Source organism: Sander lucioperca, chromosome 10 (assembly GCF_008315115.2).
Source record: "Sander lucioperca isolate FBNREF2018 chromosome 10, SLUC_FBN_1.2, whole genome shotgun sequence".
In the NCBI taxonomy this organism is placed as follows: Eukaryota; Metazoa; Chordata; class Actinopteri; order Perciformes; family Percidae; genus Sander; species Sander lucioperca.
Window position 1 is genome coordinate 9,672,526 of NC_050182.1, and position 19,114 is coordinate 9,691,639.

The window sequence follows — 19,114 nt, forward strand, 5'->3', positions numbered from 1 at the left end:
TTGCCAGGCGCAGCCTGTCACTCCCCCCTGTACTAATGTTACTTGGTACGTAACGTTAGCTCACAATGCCTTGTGTTTCTCACTCCCGTAACTTATTGTTCATCAGATGTGACATGAGAAGAGGGAGATTAGCTAATGTTAGCCAACATATTTATAAAAAAGTCACATTCGAATACTAATTTCAGCATTCGAATAGTATTGTTTTTTTTACTATTCAAATTATATTCGACTTTCGGTATTCGTTCCAACAGCCCTACTTTGTTTACTTAGTTATTTTTGTAAACAAAAAAATGGTGTGCAGCTCTATTATCTAGGAAAATACAAATATCGGATCGGGACTCGGTATAGGCAGATATTCAATATTTTGAAAAAATCAGATTGGGATCAGGGGCCAAAAAAGCTGATCCCTACTTTATTGCACATGGGAGAGTTGTTATGTCATATTTTGGTATTAAAACTCTCCATTCTTCAGATTTATGCCGAGGGGACAAATAACAAATAACATTTATTAGCATTTTCATGACAGCACACTCAGTCCTCTGACCTGTAGAAAGGGGCGAAGTCAACCACACGGTGGCACTTCTGAAACTCCCACGACTTTATCTTCTGGCACTCCCGGTGGGCGCGGAACTTGACTTTGACGCTGCCGGGGCACAGGAAGGAGGTTGGCCGGCGAGGTGGGTGCTGCTGGGAGCATAGCTCGTTTCCCTCGACTCGCCATGACTCGGCAAACTCGTCCACGTCGAACTTGAACTGGCCGTCGCCTCCCATGGTGTCGTCGCGCTTGTGGCCGTTGTAGTTGCCGCAGAGGCCACAGAGGCGTCCACGCAGGTGGGGGGCAGCCACAACCTCCACAAAACTGTCCCCGTCCCACGTGATCTCCAGACCTGCAGGGGGAAGTGGAGGCAGGAAGACAAGGCTTAATGTTGCTAATTCCTTTAGACCAGGGCTGTCAAACTCATATTTCACTAAGAACCACACTTGAAAATAAGAATCACATCAAGGGCCAGGAATGTATAGTTTATTGACATGCTTTCATGCTATCAAAAAAGTAAGATATCTTTGACTGTATTATTGCATGTCTCATATAGCCTTTTCACTTACAGTTCGGTTGACATAAAGCTTTAAAAAAGTCAGCAAAAAAGTTCCTTAGCCATCACAGAATTTTTAGACGGGCCAAAATTTATTGTGAAACTAAATAATGCCTGATATTCGGGCCAGATCAAAATTTGCGAGGGCCCACATTTCACCCGCGGACCTTGAGTGTGACACGTGCTTTAGACAACCTCTCTTCCCAACACACCTAACAGAGGTAAGGGCATTTTGTGTGTTTAATGAGTGTTGTGTGCTGACCTGCGATGGTGGTGAGTTTGAGCAGGTATCCGTCCAGGTCGATGTGCACCCCGGGGCCGTGGTAGGGCAGGGCGATGCGAGTGCCGTTCCTCCGGACCGTCAGGTGCTGGTGGAGGCCGAGGATCAAACCTCCCAGTCTCACCTCAACAGACTGAGTCCAGGAGAAGGAACGAGTCCGCCGGGCATCGTTTCTCACCAACACCTAGTAAAGATATGGAAAATACAGGTAGATTTGGGATACTTGAGGTTTTTTTATTCTCCTGGTGTGACAAAAATATTAACATCAGTTTCATTCACGCCCGTACCATGAAGCTGGAGTCTGGGCTGTTGATGTTATTTCCCGGTCCTCCAGAGGGAACGCCGCCACAATCCCGTGTCAGTACGTACTGACAGGTTCCCTGAAAGTTAAAGGTCCTGCCATCGAAGGTGTTGTAGTGAGGGTCGCCAAACACTGTACATACACCCGGCTCTGCGGACGGACGGAGAGAAACAAAGATGGAGTAAATGTAGAAAATGGAGAGAAAACTTACAGAAATAAGTTATGGAAAATGATCTGCTGTTTGAACTTGGATGGCTTAAAATACCAGCAATGGCACATTTAAAAATGAATGTATCTGTCGGCCGAGGAAGAGACAACCCACAGTGCAAGGATTAAAAAAGGATACATGCCTGACAGCGAACTGCAAAAACATCATTTTATGACAAATGGTGAAATATGAGGCATTTATCTGACTCACTCAGAAGTGGAACTGTGGTATTGTAAAACGCTTGCTTTAAAAACTAAACTGAATTCCACATTATAAATAAGTGAGGTTCATGGAGTCTTTGTAGTCCTAAAAATGGTACATTTACAGCCATCTTTGTTGACTTTTGCTACAGGTCGCAGCCAAAAAACTAAAGTAAAATGACCCGGAGCAAACCACAGTCTGAACTGAAGTTCATGGGAAATGCTCAGCTGAAGCTACACAGGCTGACTTTTGTTTTCTTTGCCTTTAAGAAGGACGATCCACATATTTTACTTTGATTTTCTTACTAAAGATCACTCAATACAGATAATCAATACCTCATTTAACAGCTGCAATAAAACACAATTTTAACTACAAACAGACTTGTATAAATATATTTAAAGTCATTGATAATTCAAGGATGAGTGAATACTCTGGGAAAGAGGAAGCTGGAGGTTTTGAGAAGGACTTACTCACTTTCAGTGCAAACTGGACAGCAGCCGGTCCTGTTCAAGATCTTGTTCTGCAAGAGACGAGGCAGACACACAGTGTTAGATACTCCCAGGGGGATTCGACACGTTCCGAAAAGATGGCAGAAGATCTGCAGACTGATAGTGAGAAACATCCAAGGTGGAACAGATGGAAAAGATCTGAACAAACTCATTTATAATACGATATAGAATACAAGTCGCTTGCAAATCTACTTCAAAGCTTAACAACTTACAAAGCTTTACACTGCACTACATTTTTTTTTCATTCTTCGGATTTGATTTACTGACGGAAATAGCAGGTGATGTAAAATGAAACACACTTTTCACGGGTATTCCAGCAGCAAATAAACACAACGATTCAAAATGACAGTTAAGAGCTAAAACAAAATATGGTTGCTGTCCACCAAAGATCTACCAGATTCCTGGAGACATCCTGGTAATAAAACAGTTCAAGTGACACAACCTTTTTCCCACATCAGTTTGTTGGCAGAGGTAACAAAGCTAACAGTTCTGTTTTCATGTTGTCATTCAAACACATGGAAGAGAAATGAAATGAAAGATAAAAACGGAAGAAAGGTTCTCATTTTGACAAGTTCACAGTCAAACCAGGACGACCGCAAAGACACCGATACTCCAACTTCAACCGCTGAACTCTGTCTGTGTAACAGGAAACTGTGTGTGTGTGTGTGTGTGTGTGTGTGTCTGTGTGTGTATGTACAGTATGTTTCAACTTCCATCCAAAGTGCAGATCAGAGGATTCTTTCACACACTTACTTTTTGTTGCCTCAGGGAAGCCCTTCATTCGCGCAAACACACACTCTTTTTTTCTGTCTCTCTCTCACACACACACACATATACATACACACATACACACCACTCATCTGTCATCACATTCAGACGTTCTCTGTACACTCAATACAAACTCCAGAGTTCTAACCTCTGCACAAAGGGCAATCTCTCTCTTTGAAGAGGGCTGCCTTTTGACAAACTGAGGACACACACAAGCACACACACTCTCTTTCTCTCTCTCTCACACACACACACACACACACACACACACACACACACACACACACACACACACACACACATAGTGACAGAGATTGGTTTTCAGGGGCCTAAATATAGGGAACCTCTTCTTTGCTGTCACTCAAACGTCACACAGACAAAAGGCTTTTCGGAGACACACTGTCTCCAAAGGGACACACACACTGCCGACCTGCCGCTGACCGCAGGATGACGGCATGGGAGTCTGTGTGTGTGTGTGTGTGTGTGTGTGTGTGTGTGTGTGTGTGTGTGTGTGTGTGTGTGTTGTGTGTGTGTGTGTGTTTAGGTGGTTTGTGGTGACCTCTGTGAGAGAGATGAGCCCCACTAATATTAACTTGGACAGGTGCGTCAGTTTGCGTGTTATGACCCAGCTAATGTTACCTCTACACATGAATCAGAACGTTCATTTCTCAGTATAAAATGTGTTTAAACACTCACTCCACATGGAACCTGTTTGTTTTTATTTTTGCCAGGAGAAGTCAAGTACACAGTCAGTGCCACTGCAGGAAAGAGTGTGAGGGAGTGGTCCAGGTGGTGGATGGTTGTGTTGTGCGTCCAACGAATCAGACATTAAACAATTAATGTTGGCTTTTTTTAAATATTGAACCACCACAACAGTCTTTCCCAAACCATATAGTAACAGGCTGCTGGTTTTTATCCATATGGTGGTAGGATGCTATAAGAATTTAGTGTAAAAACCGTAAAACTCCTAATACAGAGTTCTTTATCAATATTTTAATCTGTCATTTGTGAAGGTGCTGAAAGTGATGGTGTGCTCAAATTTAACCATTAATGCAATTTACTAGTGAACATAACAAATATGTGCAAGAAGTAAGAAGTTGTAAAGGTCCCATATTGTAAAAAGTGAGACTTCCATGTTTTTTTTTTAATTATAAAACAAGTCGTGGTGCTAAATAAATACTGTGAAAGTATCAAAACGCTGAATCCACAGAAAAATGCCCACAGCCCGTATTCAGAAACGGTGCTTTTAAACGAGCCATCAGGAATTCCTTACAGTAAGGATGTCACAACTATACTATATAAAGGTAGAAAGTACCACTACAGTGCTGTTACAGTCATTCCCCGGCTGCAATGACGGTGTAGAGACTCTGAGACAGCTGGTGTGGAAGACCCGGAGGGTGAATACAGGTAAATTTAGACAGACAATATGAGAAAAATAATGTGTTTTTTTTACAGCATATAAACATGTTCTAGGAGAAACCCAAAATAGAAGTATGAACCAGATAATGAGCACGATATGGGACCTTTAACAAAAGATTTAATTCTAAAATCTAACATAATCGATGTAGCAACTTTCGGCATGTCATCCTGTTCTCCCACCTCACAAAAGCACAGCTGCTACAGGTTTGTAAAAATGAAGTGTATTCCTAATTGCCACCAAAACCCTAATCCTAGCAATTAAACAGCCATTGATTATAAAACCATATTTTAAGGGCTTATTTCAAAGTGATGCTCCCTAAATGTGAGAAAGATTTGTCAAAATCTGAAGTAAAGTAAACAACCGAGGCTGTTGAAATATATTCTGAAAACGCTAAATCAACAGCATGTAGTGAGTGAAACTTACTTAACTTTTTGCCGGAGACCACACTCAGACCACCTACACCACCTTGCAGCTACTGCTCTGACCACAAATGACAGGTGAGGGCTTGTTGTAACCGCTGGAAGCGTGTGAACTTGGACTAACGCCGACACCCGTTTTGACTGTGTGACCACCATCAGCCGGCGGTATGCAAGGAATCCAATCCATCACCCACCGGCCGACAGATGACCCCGAGCCACCTCTGCGACAGGTGAACGCAGCACAAACCTTCCTCCTGCCAGAAGTTCCCAGAGCGTTTGACAGCTTACGCCACGCTTCAGCTGCTCGTGAGATCATTAATGTGCTAAAAGGGCACCGTTCTATTGTAGAGGAGAAACCTCGCTGTTATAGAAATACCCTGGAACGTGACAGGTTCAATAGCGACTGTATGTCTTTGAGCGAGACACTGATCCCCTGCAGGAAAGTGGATCTAACTTCTATCATAAATCAGACGCATATAAACCTATCAAAACAAGTATCAAACTGACCTGAATTGCACAAGGAAAGGGAAAATATAAGTCTGAAAATATGTAAATCAAGGAGTGTTGTCGTTTTGAGTCACGCATGTAAAGTGAAAATGATGGATTTAGTCGTGGGCAGTAAAGCGTGAGACAGAGAGAGGGAAAACAGATAAAGTGGAGTGACGGAAACAGAGCTGGAGGCTGTTAATAAGTTGTAGGTCAAACTGTGATACCGTAATATATATCCTGAAAACGGCATGTAAACTGGTGATTGGCTGGTGGGCCTGTCACTCACCGAGGGGCAGCTGGTGATTGGTACACACTGTTTGGGCCGACACTCGATGTTTCCTTTAACACAGGCACAGAGAGTGCAGTTCACTGACGACCACATGTCTCCTTCCTGCAGGAGACAAGAAACACGCCGTCAAAGATCAGAATACATCCAGACAGAGATACACCCAACCATCATCCATCCATCTGTCTATCTATCTGTCTATGCACCATCCATCCATCATCCAACCATCACCCAACCACCATCCATCCACTCTTCCATTCATTTATCTGTCTATGCATCATCCATCCATCATCCAATCATCCATCCATCCATCCACCCATCCATCCACCCATCTGTCTATGCATCATCAAACCATCACCCAACCACCATCCATCCATCCATCCATCCATGCAGCAACAAACCACCATCCATCCAACCTTCCATCCAACCATCAATCCAACCTTCCTTCCTTCCTTCCATCCATCCATCCATCCATCCATTCATCCCTCCATCCATCTGTCTATCAATCATCCAACCATCATTCATCCATCCATCCATCTGTCGTTCTGTCCATACTGTATATCAACTCATCCATCCATACATCAAACATTTATCATCATTCATTCATCCAAAATCACCCATCCATCCAGTAGTTATAGATTTCTCCATCTGCCCATCCACCATCCACCCAGCCATTGTCCATCCCTTCATTCATCCATGTGTCCCTATATCTATATGTCCATCATACATTAATTATCCATCCATTCTTCTCTCCTTTTCTTCACCCGCTCCTCCCTCCATCCCTCCGGTCTCCACTCGGCTCTCACCCTGTAGATCTTGTTCCGGACTCTGCAGTACTTCACCTCCTCCACCTTCACGTAGGACAGACACTCCTCGCAGCACTGGTCGCCGTGGCAACTCCCTGGCCGAGAGCACCGCTTCTTGCACACCACCGTGGAATCCTGGGAAGAAGAAAAACAAGCAAACAAGATCAGATGTGTGTAATGTGGTTGTGGAATAAACTTCAGATAAAAAGAACATAGGAGGCTATGTATTGCTGTGATGGTGGTAGAGGATATCCAGGCCAGTACCTTGCAGGTGCAGGTGGTACAGTTGTCGTGTATGAAGGACGTGCCGTTCTCGTACACTTCGCTGTGGAACAAACAGCTTCCTGAATACAGATCAAACACCTTCCTCTGACCTGACGGGGGAGGAGGAGGAGACAGTCAAAAATAAGAAACAGAGACACAAAAACTCACAATAATGAGATTTTTGGTGACTTTTTGGGGTTATTTAGCTTGCACAAGTATTTGCTTACATTTGTGGTTCATCCTTTTGCCATTCAACAGTGAATTCAGACACTGCAAGGGAAATTAGAAAGGGTGCAAGCAAGTGCACGCAGGAGGATTGATGCAACTTTGCTCAGAAGTGAAGGAATCATAAACAATGTGATAAATGTTTGCGGATTTTCATTTCAACCAATCACCACAGCAGCTTAACCCTTGTGTTGGCCTCGGGTCAAGTTTGACCCATTTTCAATTTTTCTTTATATCAGGAATGTGGGTTTCATACAACCAAATTGCCCCAAAATAACATGGATGCATGCATGTGCGTTGTATGGAACCAATACAACATACTTTGCAGGTAAAATTAATTATTACTTCCATTTATTTTTGTTTCAAAATGTTTCAAATGGTTTTAAAACAGTATCCCAACTCAACTTTGACATAAACCAGTCTGTGATTGTTTCAACATCCTCTGATCTAAACTATTAGTCAAAATAATCCATAATTTCTGCTTTTCTCTCTTTTTTTTTTTTACTTAAAAATGAGGTATAATGTAATTTAAATTAGGTTTATTGACCATGAATGTCCAATAAAAGTTCATTTTCAATTTTGTCCCGGAAGGACAACAAGTTCATGGTCGATGGGAAGACAACACAAGCAGTGGTGTAGTCTACATGATACGCAGGTATACGGAGTATACCCACTAGGAAAGGTCAAGGATTTCCGTATACCCACTTACAAAAACGCAAGGATAACGTTACATAACAATGATTGCTTTGTGAGAGAACTTTCACACTTACATTCATAAATTCACGCCGTCTGTGTTGCGAGTCGCCTAGAACAACACAGTTGCTTGGCCTTGAAATGAACTAATGTGAATCACTAAAGTAGATATATGAAACAAAAGCAAATTTAAACTACACTCTCTCAGTGATTTGGTAAGCCTGGCCCTGAAGCTACTGCTGCTTCGAGTAACACTGCAGCAGACGTGCTTGTTGTGTGTCTCTGTTGTAACTCTTGCAGCAATTTTTCCCAGTGTCCAAAACAAATTTCTCCTTAGGGAGACTAATAAAGATACTTTGACTTTGACGTTAACGTTAACCTACAGAAACTACAGAAAATTAGCCAGATGAGGCAGATGCTTTACGCTGTAACATTACAAAAAACCTATGAGCTTGTTGCTCTGGGATGGGCAAGTCTAATGCTGGGAGGGAAAAATTACACTATACTCACAACAAAAAACTAGACTACACCACTGAACACAAGGGTTAAATAAGTAAACACCAGTAAGGTTGTGAAATGAGTTGTGTCATATGGACATGGTAAGGGACCAATCGATAATGTCCTAGAAGCCACACAGGAAGTGGAGTCCTCACCAATGACGGAGAAAACGGGAAACAAGAAACAAAAGTCCAACAATGCTAAACTCTATAAATAAAACCTGGTGAACATCAGCATTGCTTCTACAGCTCCAGCACCTGCGGAGTTGTTTTACATCAACCTCCACAAAGGTGACGGGTCAGAAAGAGGGAACTACTGGTCTTTACCGAGACATCTGGGACAACACTGTCCAGACGGGGTGTGGCTGAGGTGGGCGGGGCAGGAAAGTACAGGACACACCTCCCTCATGCAGAGAGTCCGCCCTCCCTGGAACAACAACAACAAAACACAATTTCATTAACATGTGATGGTCCCTGACTTCTACACTGGGGGAAATTCTTTTGTGCATCCAAGTGATAAAATAAAAAATAAAATGTACCTGCCTATTATACTCTGGTTGATAAAGGTATAGTTTGAGGTGTTTTATATCTTTCCTATACCATTTCTTCAGTAATTATCCAAGTTTAACACGTTTTGTCTGATTGTTGAGTTAATATTTGGGAAGTTTGTTGGGTGTAAATCTTATTATCACCAAAACTCAAGAACATTGCACTGGTGTATATTGACCTTACACGAATGAACAATTTGTTCAAAAAAACACTTCTGCAGCCAGTTCATGTTCATGTTTAGCTGTGTATTGGTGTGCATGTAAACCCACTGACAATTAAAATAATCAGCTTCAGAACAAGAATTCTGTCACTTCGACAGGTTTCATGTGCATAGACTAAAAATAAAATATAGTGCACTCTGTTAGTAGCCTAGCTTATATGAATACTTTTGTGTTCTTCTGAGAAACAGAGCAGGAAATAACAATATAACACAATTCACATCTGTGTGTGTGTGTGTGTGTGTGTTAACAAGCCTACAGGTCGCCCCAACTAGTTGCAAGCACATTAATGCTGTAATGTGTTTATGGACGTACCTGTAGGGCTTGTTTGTCTAATGGGGGAGGAGGGAGGGAGGGAGAGGAGGGAGAGGAGGGAAACAAATTGAGAAGAGGATGTTGTTCCAACCAAGAGTTTGTGACTCCCAGGAGAATTGCAGGTTAGACTGTAAGTGTAAGCGTAAGACTGTAAGCGTGTGTGTGTGTGTGTGTGTGTGTGTGTGTGTGTGTGTGTGTACTCACAGTGCAGGTGCACTTGATGCAGGGTTTGCCCTCAGGACTGAACTCCTCCTTCTCTTTGTACAGACGACCCTCAAAGATACAACCTGCAGGAGGAGGAGTTAAACACAACATTTTAAACACATCACTCGCTTTCTAGTTTAGTTTAGTTTAGTTCGCCTCCACTCACACTCACACATCTATCTCATCACTGCACCTGAGGCTCGTATACTGTATATAGAGCAGTTTAAAAAAAATGAATTCAACAGGTTTTTACTGAGGCCAATGCACAAAAGCTGTAAAATGACAACATTTACAAACTGGAATTCTGGAGGCAGTAAATGCAAAACATTTAATTTCTTTCGGTAGTTTATTGTATTTTTCAAACATTTTTGTATCTCTGTGTTATTTTGAATTGATCCAGTTTGATAAATGTCTAAAAGTTCTCTAAAAATACACAAAGTAATGACTGAAGACTAAAAACTAGCAAATTTCGAGGTGAAATATGACTTTGGTCAAATTTAAACACCACCCAGATCTTTTTATTTACTTTAATTTTGTTTGTATAACATGCAGGGCTTCATCTTAGAATTACTTTGGGCAGTGAATTAAAGTGTCATTAGAAACACTAAATGCTGTCTTTTATTTTCTTAGAAATCCAGAAGCTTTTCAAGATTTTGAAATAAAAACACAAACATTAGACATTTGATTATGTAAAGCAGGTGTATTTGACAATATGGAGACCCACAGAAAACCTTACTGTGACTCAGACTGAGTCAGTACTCACTGGGGCAGGTGGGGCAGCACTTCTTGGGGTGGATTTTGGGGTTCTTGCAGTGGACCACACACTGTACATCCGCCTCAGTGATGACACCTTCCTGTCACAGCCAGCAGGTAAATCATTTTCTCAGTTTGTACATTTTATTGGCTTTTCTTTTGACAGTTGTTCATATGACTTTGATGCCTTTAATCTGTCCTTCCTCCATGATTTATGTCCCACCATTCCTGTCTTCCTTCCATATATGTTCCTCCTCACTTGATGCCTGTATTTAAATTTGTAATGTTTCTTGCCTCTACTACTGCTTCAGTATTTCGTTCTGGCTTTTTTTCTTTCTATGCATCCCTCTTTTTACCTTTCCCTTAAATGGATAGTTCAGATGTTTTGAGCTACTTGAGTGTGGTTGTATGAGCTACTTCTCCATAGTCAGTGTGTTAGCTTCAGTAGATAGCGGTCGCCCTCCCCCCCCCTAGTTTGGAGAAGCAGGCAGGAGTACCGACACAGAAGCTAAGCAATGTACTGCTGTGGCAAGGGCAGCAGCTAAACACACTTTCTATATATCAGTTTAAGTGTACACTATATTTAGAATATTTTCAGCGCTTTACCTTGCTGTCAGACAGCCCTTTACAACAGGGAACTGAAGCCGTTTTCTCTGCTTTCTACAAAGCCACCAGACTTCTTTGATAAAAAACAGCAATTTTACTTTGCAGAACATGGGAGTTGCTCGGTTAGTTTGGTTTGTGTTATTGTGTGACTTTGGTGAATCAGAACTAACCCTTTTAAAACAACAGCCACACAATAACACAAACTGACAGATCAAGGGGGAAGTGGTAGCCTAAAGGTAAGAGAAGCGAGCTTGTGACCGGGTGGTCATCGGTTCAATCCCCCAGACAAAATCTTCCTCATTACCACCACTGAGGTGCCCTTGAGCAAGGCCCTTAACCCCAACCGCTCCAGTGGCCAGCAGATCAGACTGTGGTTGTACTGGGCAGCGTCCAGGTATGAACATGTAACCGTGTGAATGTGATCAGGGTGTTTCTGCAAAAGAGAGGCTTCCTCTCAGTGAACCTTCCCTGAATAAAGGTAAAAAAAGAAAAAAAAAGGCAGCGGTAGAGCAGCAACTCCTGTTTTTTGTGCAAGGTAAAATTACTGTTTTTGGCAAAGAAGTATGGTGGCTTCAAGGAGAGCATGGGAAGTAAAGTAGTGAAAATATTGTAAATATTGCATATACTTAAACTGATATAGATGTTTTAGGTGTCTAAAATGGGTTAAGCTGCTGCCCCCGTCCACAGCAGTACATTGCTTAGCTTCTGTGTCGGTCCTCCTGCCTGCTTCTCCAAACTGGAGGCGTGCCGAGCGCCATCTACTGTAGCTAATATAATAATAATAATAATAATAATAATAATAATAATAATAATAATGTAGCTCATACAACCACAATTCAAAAGATCCAAACTATCCTTTTAACCCTTTCTTCTTACCCATGATTCTATAAGCTATTTGCTCTCTTCCTTCCCTTATTTCTCCTTCTGTTTTTCCTCTCTTACTTGGCTACCCACTCTCTTTTTTTTCCCCTTACCTTTTCTACCTCCTTTTTTAGTTCCATATCCTTTCCTTCTTCCATATCTTTGTTTATTTCTAACTTTCACATCTTATATTCCTTCCTCTACCTTCCTCTAACAACAGCATGTTTGTTGTTTCAGACCCGAGGTCAGAGGTTTCCACATGACGTCTGAGCTGAAACAACACTGTCTGCTCGCTTCATCTCTCATCTGACAGTCAGTTAGTGTAGCCAGGCTGGATTCAAAACACACACACACACACACACACACACACACCTGACAGCGTCTGGTTATGCAGGGTTTGGTGGAGCTGGTCCAGGATACTGAGCTGTTATAAGATCGGCCATCCAATATGCAACCTGAGAGAGAGAGCGAGAGAGAGAGAGAGAGTACAGTCATAAACATTTAGTTTTCTTAGTTTTCATACAATGTAATACAAAGAATTTAAACGCTGTCTCAGTCAATTTATGATATATTATATAATGTTGCTGATTGGCTGTCTAACATTACACGTAGTAGAGACACGCAGGAAAAACTCTACGTTACACAGAGACAGGGCTAGCGTAGAAGGAGCTAAAGAATAAATAAAAAAGATTTGTGCTGTAATGTGTGTAATATTTGTTTTATAAAATTAATATCGAAAAAAAAAGTATCATTAAGAACCGGTATCAAAGTCACGGTATTGGTATTGGTACCAGTATCTACATTTTTTTTTTTAACGATACCCAGCCCTACCTTTAAGTCAGACTCAAGTCTATACAGCTGGAGCTGCCCAGTTACGCCACACCCACTCGTCCACTCAGCACTAAATCAACAGCCTATTCATTTCGTCCCATTTGCAGTAAGTGGTCTCAGATCAATGTTTAACATTTCCACACAGCGAAACAGGATCACAACCATTGATCTGCTTTCCTCAGTGGAAGCCAACCCCTGTGATAGTGCATCAGTGCGGAGGAGGACAGACAGGCGATCCCACAGAGACTCATCCTGTTCATACACTCAGTCCTTGCTAACGCAGATTGATGCGACACCTCTTCTGTCTTGTGGTTTATCCTCAATCACTGAAGAAGATTTTGGGATGTTCTGATGATTTTTCAAACCCTGAGTGTAAATATTGTATATATATCTTTTTTTTTTTTAAATAGCCATTGTGAATACATTTCAAGCCAAGTATAACCCAATACTCTTACATAACATAAACTGGTTAATTAAGGCTGTTTTAAAGTAAATTGCTCCCAATAAAATGATCCAGTGTGGCTGTGAGTCTCTTTAACTGTGTGTATGATTTCATGAAATTAAGAAAACAGTGATATGACATGTAGGAGTCGGGGAGTTTTCCAAAGCAATGACACAGAGGGGTCCTAAATTTGGTCACAGCGCGGCCACAAGTCAACCACACAATAGAAAACTTAACACGGGTTGTCAGAGAGACGAGAGGCTTTCCATGTCCGAGTTGAGTTTGTTCCACCTCTCTTAACGAAGTACTGCCTCGTAAAACGCCAAAACCACAAACAAAAGAGCCGCGCCCCTGCTGAAAGCTAGGTGTGTGTGTGTGTGTGTGTGTGTGTGTGTGTGTGTGTGTGTGTGTGTGTGTGTGTGTGTGTGTGTGTGTCTCAGTCTTTCAAAAATCACTTTAGACGTCACACCAAATCCTTATTGGGGACTCAGTTCAGTTTAATACTGGTCAGTTTGATTAGGCTAGTGTTCATGTTGAGGTTGACCATGGTGACTTCTTCTCAGAAGTATAGACAAATATAAAAACCTGCATGTGTAGCAGTAAGTAAAGCCTATGTGAGGAGAGGAGAAGGTGAGGATGAGGATCTGAGAGAGTAAGGCATAGTGAGAAGTTTCTGGCTCATAAAAGCAACTGTATTCTGTGGCCTGTAAACCCAACAGTGAACCCCTTTCACCAGCCGCACTGTCTCCACACACTGCAGCTGTGTGTGTGTGTGTGTGTGTGTGTGTGTGTGTGTGTGTGTGTGTGTGTGTGCGTGCGTGCGTGCGTGCGTGAGCGAGCAAGCGAGCGAGAGAGAAGGGTAAATAATGCAGCTTTACTCCCACAGGTCATACTTAGGTCTGACCGTTTAGGTACTGTACATAAAGTGGTTCCTGAAGGGTGTGTGTTTGTGTATGTGTATGTGTGTGTTTGTGTATGTGTATGTGTATGTGTGTGTGTGTGTGTGTGTGTGTGTGTGTGTGTGTGTGTGTGTGTGTGTGTGTGACTGGAGAGGCTCTGGTTAGCATCTCTGTGTTTCTGTACTGATGTGTTATTACAGTCTCCTGTTAGCGCGGAGCAGCTGCAGGTATAGTCCTATAATAAACCATCCCAGGGTAATAATCATTATCACTGCTTGTTGCAATATCATGGTCGGAGAAACAAAAGGAACACAGAGGACACACAAAGTGTTCATTTCCTCCACGGAGTTCAATTTGGAGAATTAGAGGGCAGTACAAGTAATGAAACTTTTAACCATGAATAGTAAGATTTGTGTTTCCACAATCCTCTTATTCTGGCTCTGTCCATCTGTCCACCTGTCCGTCTTACCTTTACACCTCTCGCAGCAGGCTCCGGTCTGTTTCACCACCAGAGCACAGTCCTCAGAGACCAGTGGACATTTCTCCTGTTTACAGTCTGCCTTCCCCTCCTGCAGCAGAGAGAGAGAGAGAGAGAGAGAGAGAGAGAGAGAGAGAGAGAGAGAGAGAGAGAGAGAGAGAGAGAGAGAGAGAGAGAGAGAGAAAACAGAAAGGGAAAGTGAGTCATTTGACAAGTGTTATATTTTCCATCATACTGTATGCCATTTTTATTTATTTTTTCAGAATCAGAAAAGGTTTCATTGCCACCATTAGCACACTTATGTGGATTTTGCCTTGGTGAAAGGTGCATAGATAAACAAACAAACAAACAAACAAACATATTACACATGAATATGAAATAAACAATAAATACAGAAAAACAAATGTATACATACAAAAAAAGGTTGGGTTTGGGAGGCTGAATGGTTTGAGTGCAGAATTTGTATGTGCAATGGGCAGATGTAAAGTCCAGGATGAAGGTTAGTGCAAGGCAGGTTAATAACATCACACTCATTCTCATTTTCTCTTTCATTAATGGAAGTCAAACATACCATATACTCCAGTGTGATACATATTATACAAAAAATACAAAAAAGCTTTTACATTATTCATTAATTTTGTTTGTGTGTGAACTCAGAAAAAAAAGTCTTTTTTTAGTTTCTCAGTGTTTACTGTTGTACAGTGGAGGAAGTTAGCTTTCAGTTCAAGTTAAAGACACGAGGTAGTGGCATCTTTACTTCTTTAAAGTCCCTGAAAACTTTCTATAACTCTATTTAAAATATTCATAACTTAATAAGCAGAACTTTTTATGAGGAAAAAAAGCATCTTTAAGTATTTAGTTTAAAACTCAGAAACTTAGCTAATCTGCTTTATTAGGACTGTGTGGGTGTGCATTAATAAGATTTGATTGAATTAGCATAGCAACAACAAATCCACGTATATTTCTTCAGGTATTTGATCATAAACCAAAGTATTGGACGGATTATTTGACTTGATGGTGGTGCAAGATTAAAAGTCAGAAAATCCCCAAATTTATTACAATCCATCCTGAGGGGGGCATGAATATCTATATATCTATCTATCTATAATACATTTCATGGCAATCCATTCAATATTTGACACTGTCATCCCTACAGCAACTCCACTAGCATGGCCAAAAATGACCAAAATTGGACTTTAAATGTTTTGATGACAGTGCTTTCACCTGCACACCAACTCTGTGTTCTGCTATCACAGATGTTTAGAAGTTTGCAGCTTGTTTCTAAAGTAAAAGGTGACTCAATCTTCACAGTTTAGCTGTGAATTTTCACACCAACTCAACAATCCTCCTGTCACCTTCAGAAACACTGCACACTGTATCCGTCATCGGCACTAACTGCACCGTGGGACTGTACTTGCTTAATCCGCTCAACTTTCACACCCAGCTTTTATTGCTGATTTTATCCACATGCTGTGTGTGTGCTTTATTTTACACACTGTGAGGGTTTATAAAGTGGAGGCTGGCGGGTCCCCGTCATGGCCCTGTGGCACTGCGGCAGGCGGCTCTAACAAGGACGGATCAAAAGAGGGCGAAAATAAATCGGAGTGGTTTAATATAGCAGCAGCGCTCCAACTAAACCCAAACCACACTGAGGACAGATGATGTCATGACAAAGGAGGAGGGAGGGGAGGGACAAAGATGGAAAGAGGGGAAAAAAGAGAAAGTGAAATAAGCGGGAGGGAAAAGAAATTAGATAAAGGAAAGCGGAAAAGTGCAAAATCTCCTTTTGCACATTCAGCTTCATCCAGAGATCTACCAGAAACTTCAGTCAAGAGTCAATATTCTGAAAAAAGTAAATCTGGCAGTACAGTGGGAGAGGTTGTATAGGGCCATATGCTGATTTTATAATGGCTGTTTTTTTTTATGTGAGGCCCTCTATCTCAGTCAATATGTGATTTGTCCAACCTTATTAGATCTTGGATTTCTTCTACACTCGCAGGCTTAACCACCCACAGGGTCGTCTGACCACAGCACCAGTTTCCATCTCAATTACTTTATAAATAAAAGAGGTGGAGGATCCAGACCACAGAGGTGAGAGTCTGGTCAAATGAACATCACAGCGCAGGAAGAAGCTGCAAAATGTTGAGGAACAGGCAAGTAGAGCAGCTGGTGAACAATGCAACATTCATTTCATCTTCCAGTAGCAGGTGCTACAGAAGCTCAGGTGAATTACATTTGAGTTTTAAAAGAGGAGTTTTTTTTTCATTTACTGTTTATTGATAATTGTGTTTCCGGTGGTGGAATGGAACTAAGTACATTAACTCAAGAACTGTACTTTACAAATGTTGAGGTACTTGTATTTTACTTTTTTTTCATTCCATTTGTACTAAACGCTACATTTCAGAGAGAAATACTGTACTTTTTACTCCACAACATTAATCTGACAGCTTTAGCTACTAGTTACTTTAACAATTAGGGTTTTTGCACACAAAACACATGTAGTTTATAAAATATGTTTTACTATAAATTCAACTACCCAACAATATAACGGCCTACAGGTACATCTGAAAGTAGTTGATTGACAGAACTGTTTGGATCGTTTCCAGTTTCTAAAATGTGAGGATTTTTTTGCATTGAGCACTTTTACTTTTAACATTTCAAGTCCTTTTTTCTGATGATACTTACATACTTTTACTTAAGTAACATTTTCAATGCAGGACTTTTACTTGAAACAGAGTATTTTTACAGTGTGCTATTAGTACTTTTACTTAGTATAGTTTAGTTTATTCGATCACATAGATACACATCACATACATAACATAAAAAGTGTCACCTTAATTCGTACAGTGCCATCTTAACCCTTGTGTTGTCTTCCTGTCGACCATGCAACCATTTTGTTTTTCTGGGTCAGAATTTAAAAATTTAAACTTTTTAACGTTTTGGCCGTCTTTATCGTCACTTCTGTCGCTTTTCCCGTTGTCTTTGTCACTTTTTTTGACGATTTTGTCGATTTGTTTTGGAACTTTTCCTGACATTCTTTTATCAATTATTCTTCAAATGCTATAAAATTGAATAAAACACCCAAATTCAATGAAAGTAATGAACTGATCATTTATTTTACTTGTGAAGAGCGTTGTACGAAACCATCCGCAATATTTTTTAGGGCGCGGACAACAGGAGGGTTAACTACTTTCTGATCAATACTGACCGAAAAGGTGTAGGTTAAAGCATTTGCTTATTACACCTACCCTTTTTACATTCTATTTCATTTATATTTTGTTCTTACGTCCCTCAGAATCTTATCAATCTTCATAATGTATTGTTATTCATTTCTGTATGTTATATACATATTACCTATTTACACACATTACGTGCAAAAGATATGAAACAAAACACATTCCCATTCATATACACATGCCTAACTTTCATATTTGTTTAAGTAAAGTATCTGGAAACTTCTTCCACCACTGTGTACTTCTAATGACTGCTGGAAGGCAACAACATGAGTGAAGTGAAGGCTGTTTTGAGCATTTTTAACATTGTCCCCGGTTGAATCATCAGAACAAACAGCGTGACATTGTTGACAGTAAGATGGAAACAGGAAAAACACCGGGACATGAGACCATTATGTTTATATGAAGAGAGCTGGCCATAACTACCCAAAACAGATGCACCAAAACAGGTGTATTCACTTATCTGCCCAACAATTCGCAACCAGGAACTCTTTGAATAACTCTGGAACTTTTATCTGCGTTTCAAGTGCAGGAATTGGGTTTAGTTTGAGTTTTCAAAGTCTGACACTGTGATGCCTATGGGATCATGATCATGCTGTGTGTTCCCATTCAACCATTCACACTCAACAATTGAGCCAAGACAGCCTAAAATTGCTGTTTGACATAACTTTAGACTACACCAGATATATAAAATAGGTCTGTCCTCATGAATTTATTAGTTTCTGACTGTAAGAAAAACAATGCAAATCCCTAAAACTACTGTATTTCTAAAATGTAACCAAATCACACAAATTTGGGCTATTCTTTGTGATCTTCTTTTGATAACTAATAGTAATATTTTTTTTCGCTTTCATTCCCAGAACCTCTCCAGAAACTGGAGTCTGCCTGGGGAGGCCCGTCTCACACTTTAAAAACCTCTGCTGTAGATATTAAATCAGTAGACTCTTGGAATGGAAGTCTGCATTATCATGGCATGGTAATGCAGTTTACATGTAAATTGATTTGTGAAGTCACAAAAAGCAATGCAGACATGATGTCCATGACGCTTGATGTTAGATAACACAACTCAAGCCAGGTTGAAGAGTCTACTGAGACATGAATGTAAACCAACTGTATGTCTGGCACAGAAGACACAATACACTGTAAAACACAGCAGCAGCATTTTTACAAAATGGTCAACTTCAAAGTAAAGTAGGGCTGCAACTAACCATTATTTTCATTGTCGATTAATTTGTTGACTATTTTCTCAATGAATCAATTAGTTGTTT

The 19,114-nt window shown here is 40.8% G+C and overlaps 1 protein-coding gene and 1 long non-coding RNA gene across 2 annotated transcripts in view; one reads left to right on the plus strand and one right to left on the minus strand.

Annotated features, from left to right (window-relative positions):
* The window catches only part of bmper (BMP binding endothelial regulator), a 40,183-nt gene that overhangs the window by 2,788 nt on the left and 18,281 nt on the right, over nt 1-19,114 (minus strand). Inside the window, exons 3-14 of the mRNA XM_031298512.2 lie at nt 14,605-14,704; nt 12,336-12,418; nt 10,507-10,597; nt 9,744-9,826; nt 8,785-8,884; nt 7,043-7,152; nt 6,779-6,913; nt 5,973-6,077; nt 2,556-2,601; nt 1,659-1,822; nt 1,354-1,555; nt 545-887 (exon numbers count right to left, since the gene is read on the minus strand). Coding sequence (XP_031154372.1) covers nt 545-887; nt 1,354-1,555; nt 1,659-1,822; nt 2,556-2,601; nt 5,973-6,077; nt 6,779-6,913; nt 7,043-7,152; nt 8,785-8,884; nt 9,744-9,826; nt 10,507-10,597; nt 12,336-12,418; nt 14,605-14,704 — 1,562 coding nt within the window. The remainder of the gene's footprint in view (nt 1-544; nt 888-1,353; nt 1,556-1,658; nt 1,823-2,555; nt 2,602-5,972; nt 6,078-6,778; nt 6,914-7,042; nt 7,153-8,784; nt 8,885-9,743; nt 9,827-10,506; nt 10,598-12,335; nt 12,419-14,604; nt 14,705-19,114) is intronic.
* Nucleotides 4,272-16,989, plus strand: LOC118496119. The gene is made up of 5 exons (XR_004898578.1): nt 4,272-4,281; nt 9,030-9,035; nt 13,834-13,839; nt 15,901-15,906; nt 16,927-16,989. It is a non-coding gene; the product is annotated as an uncharacterized LOC118496119 (long non-coding RNA).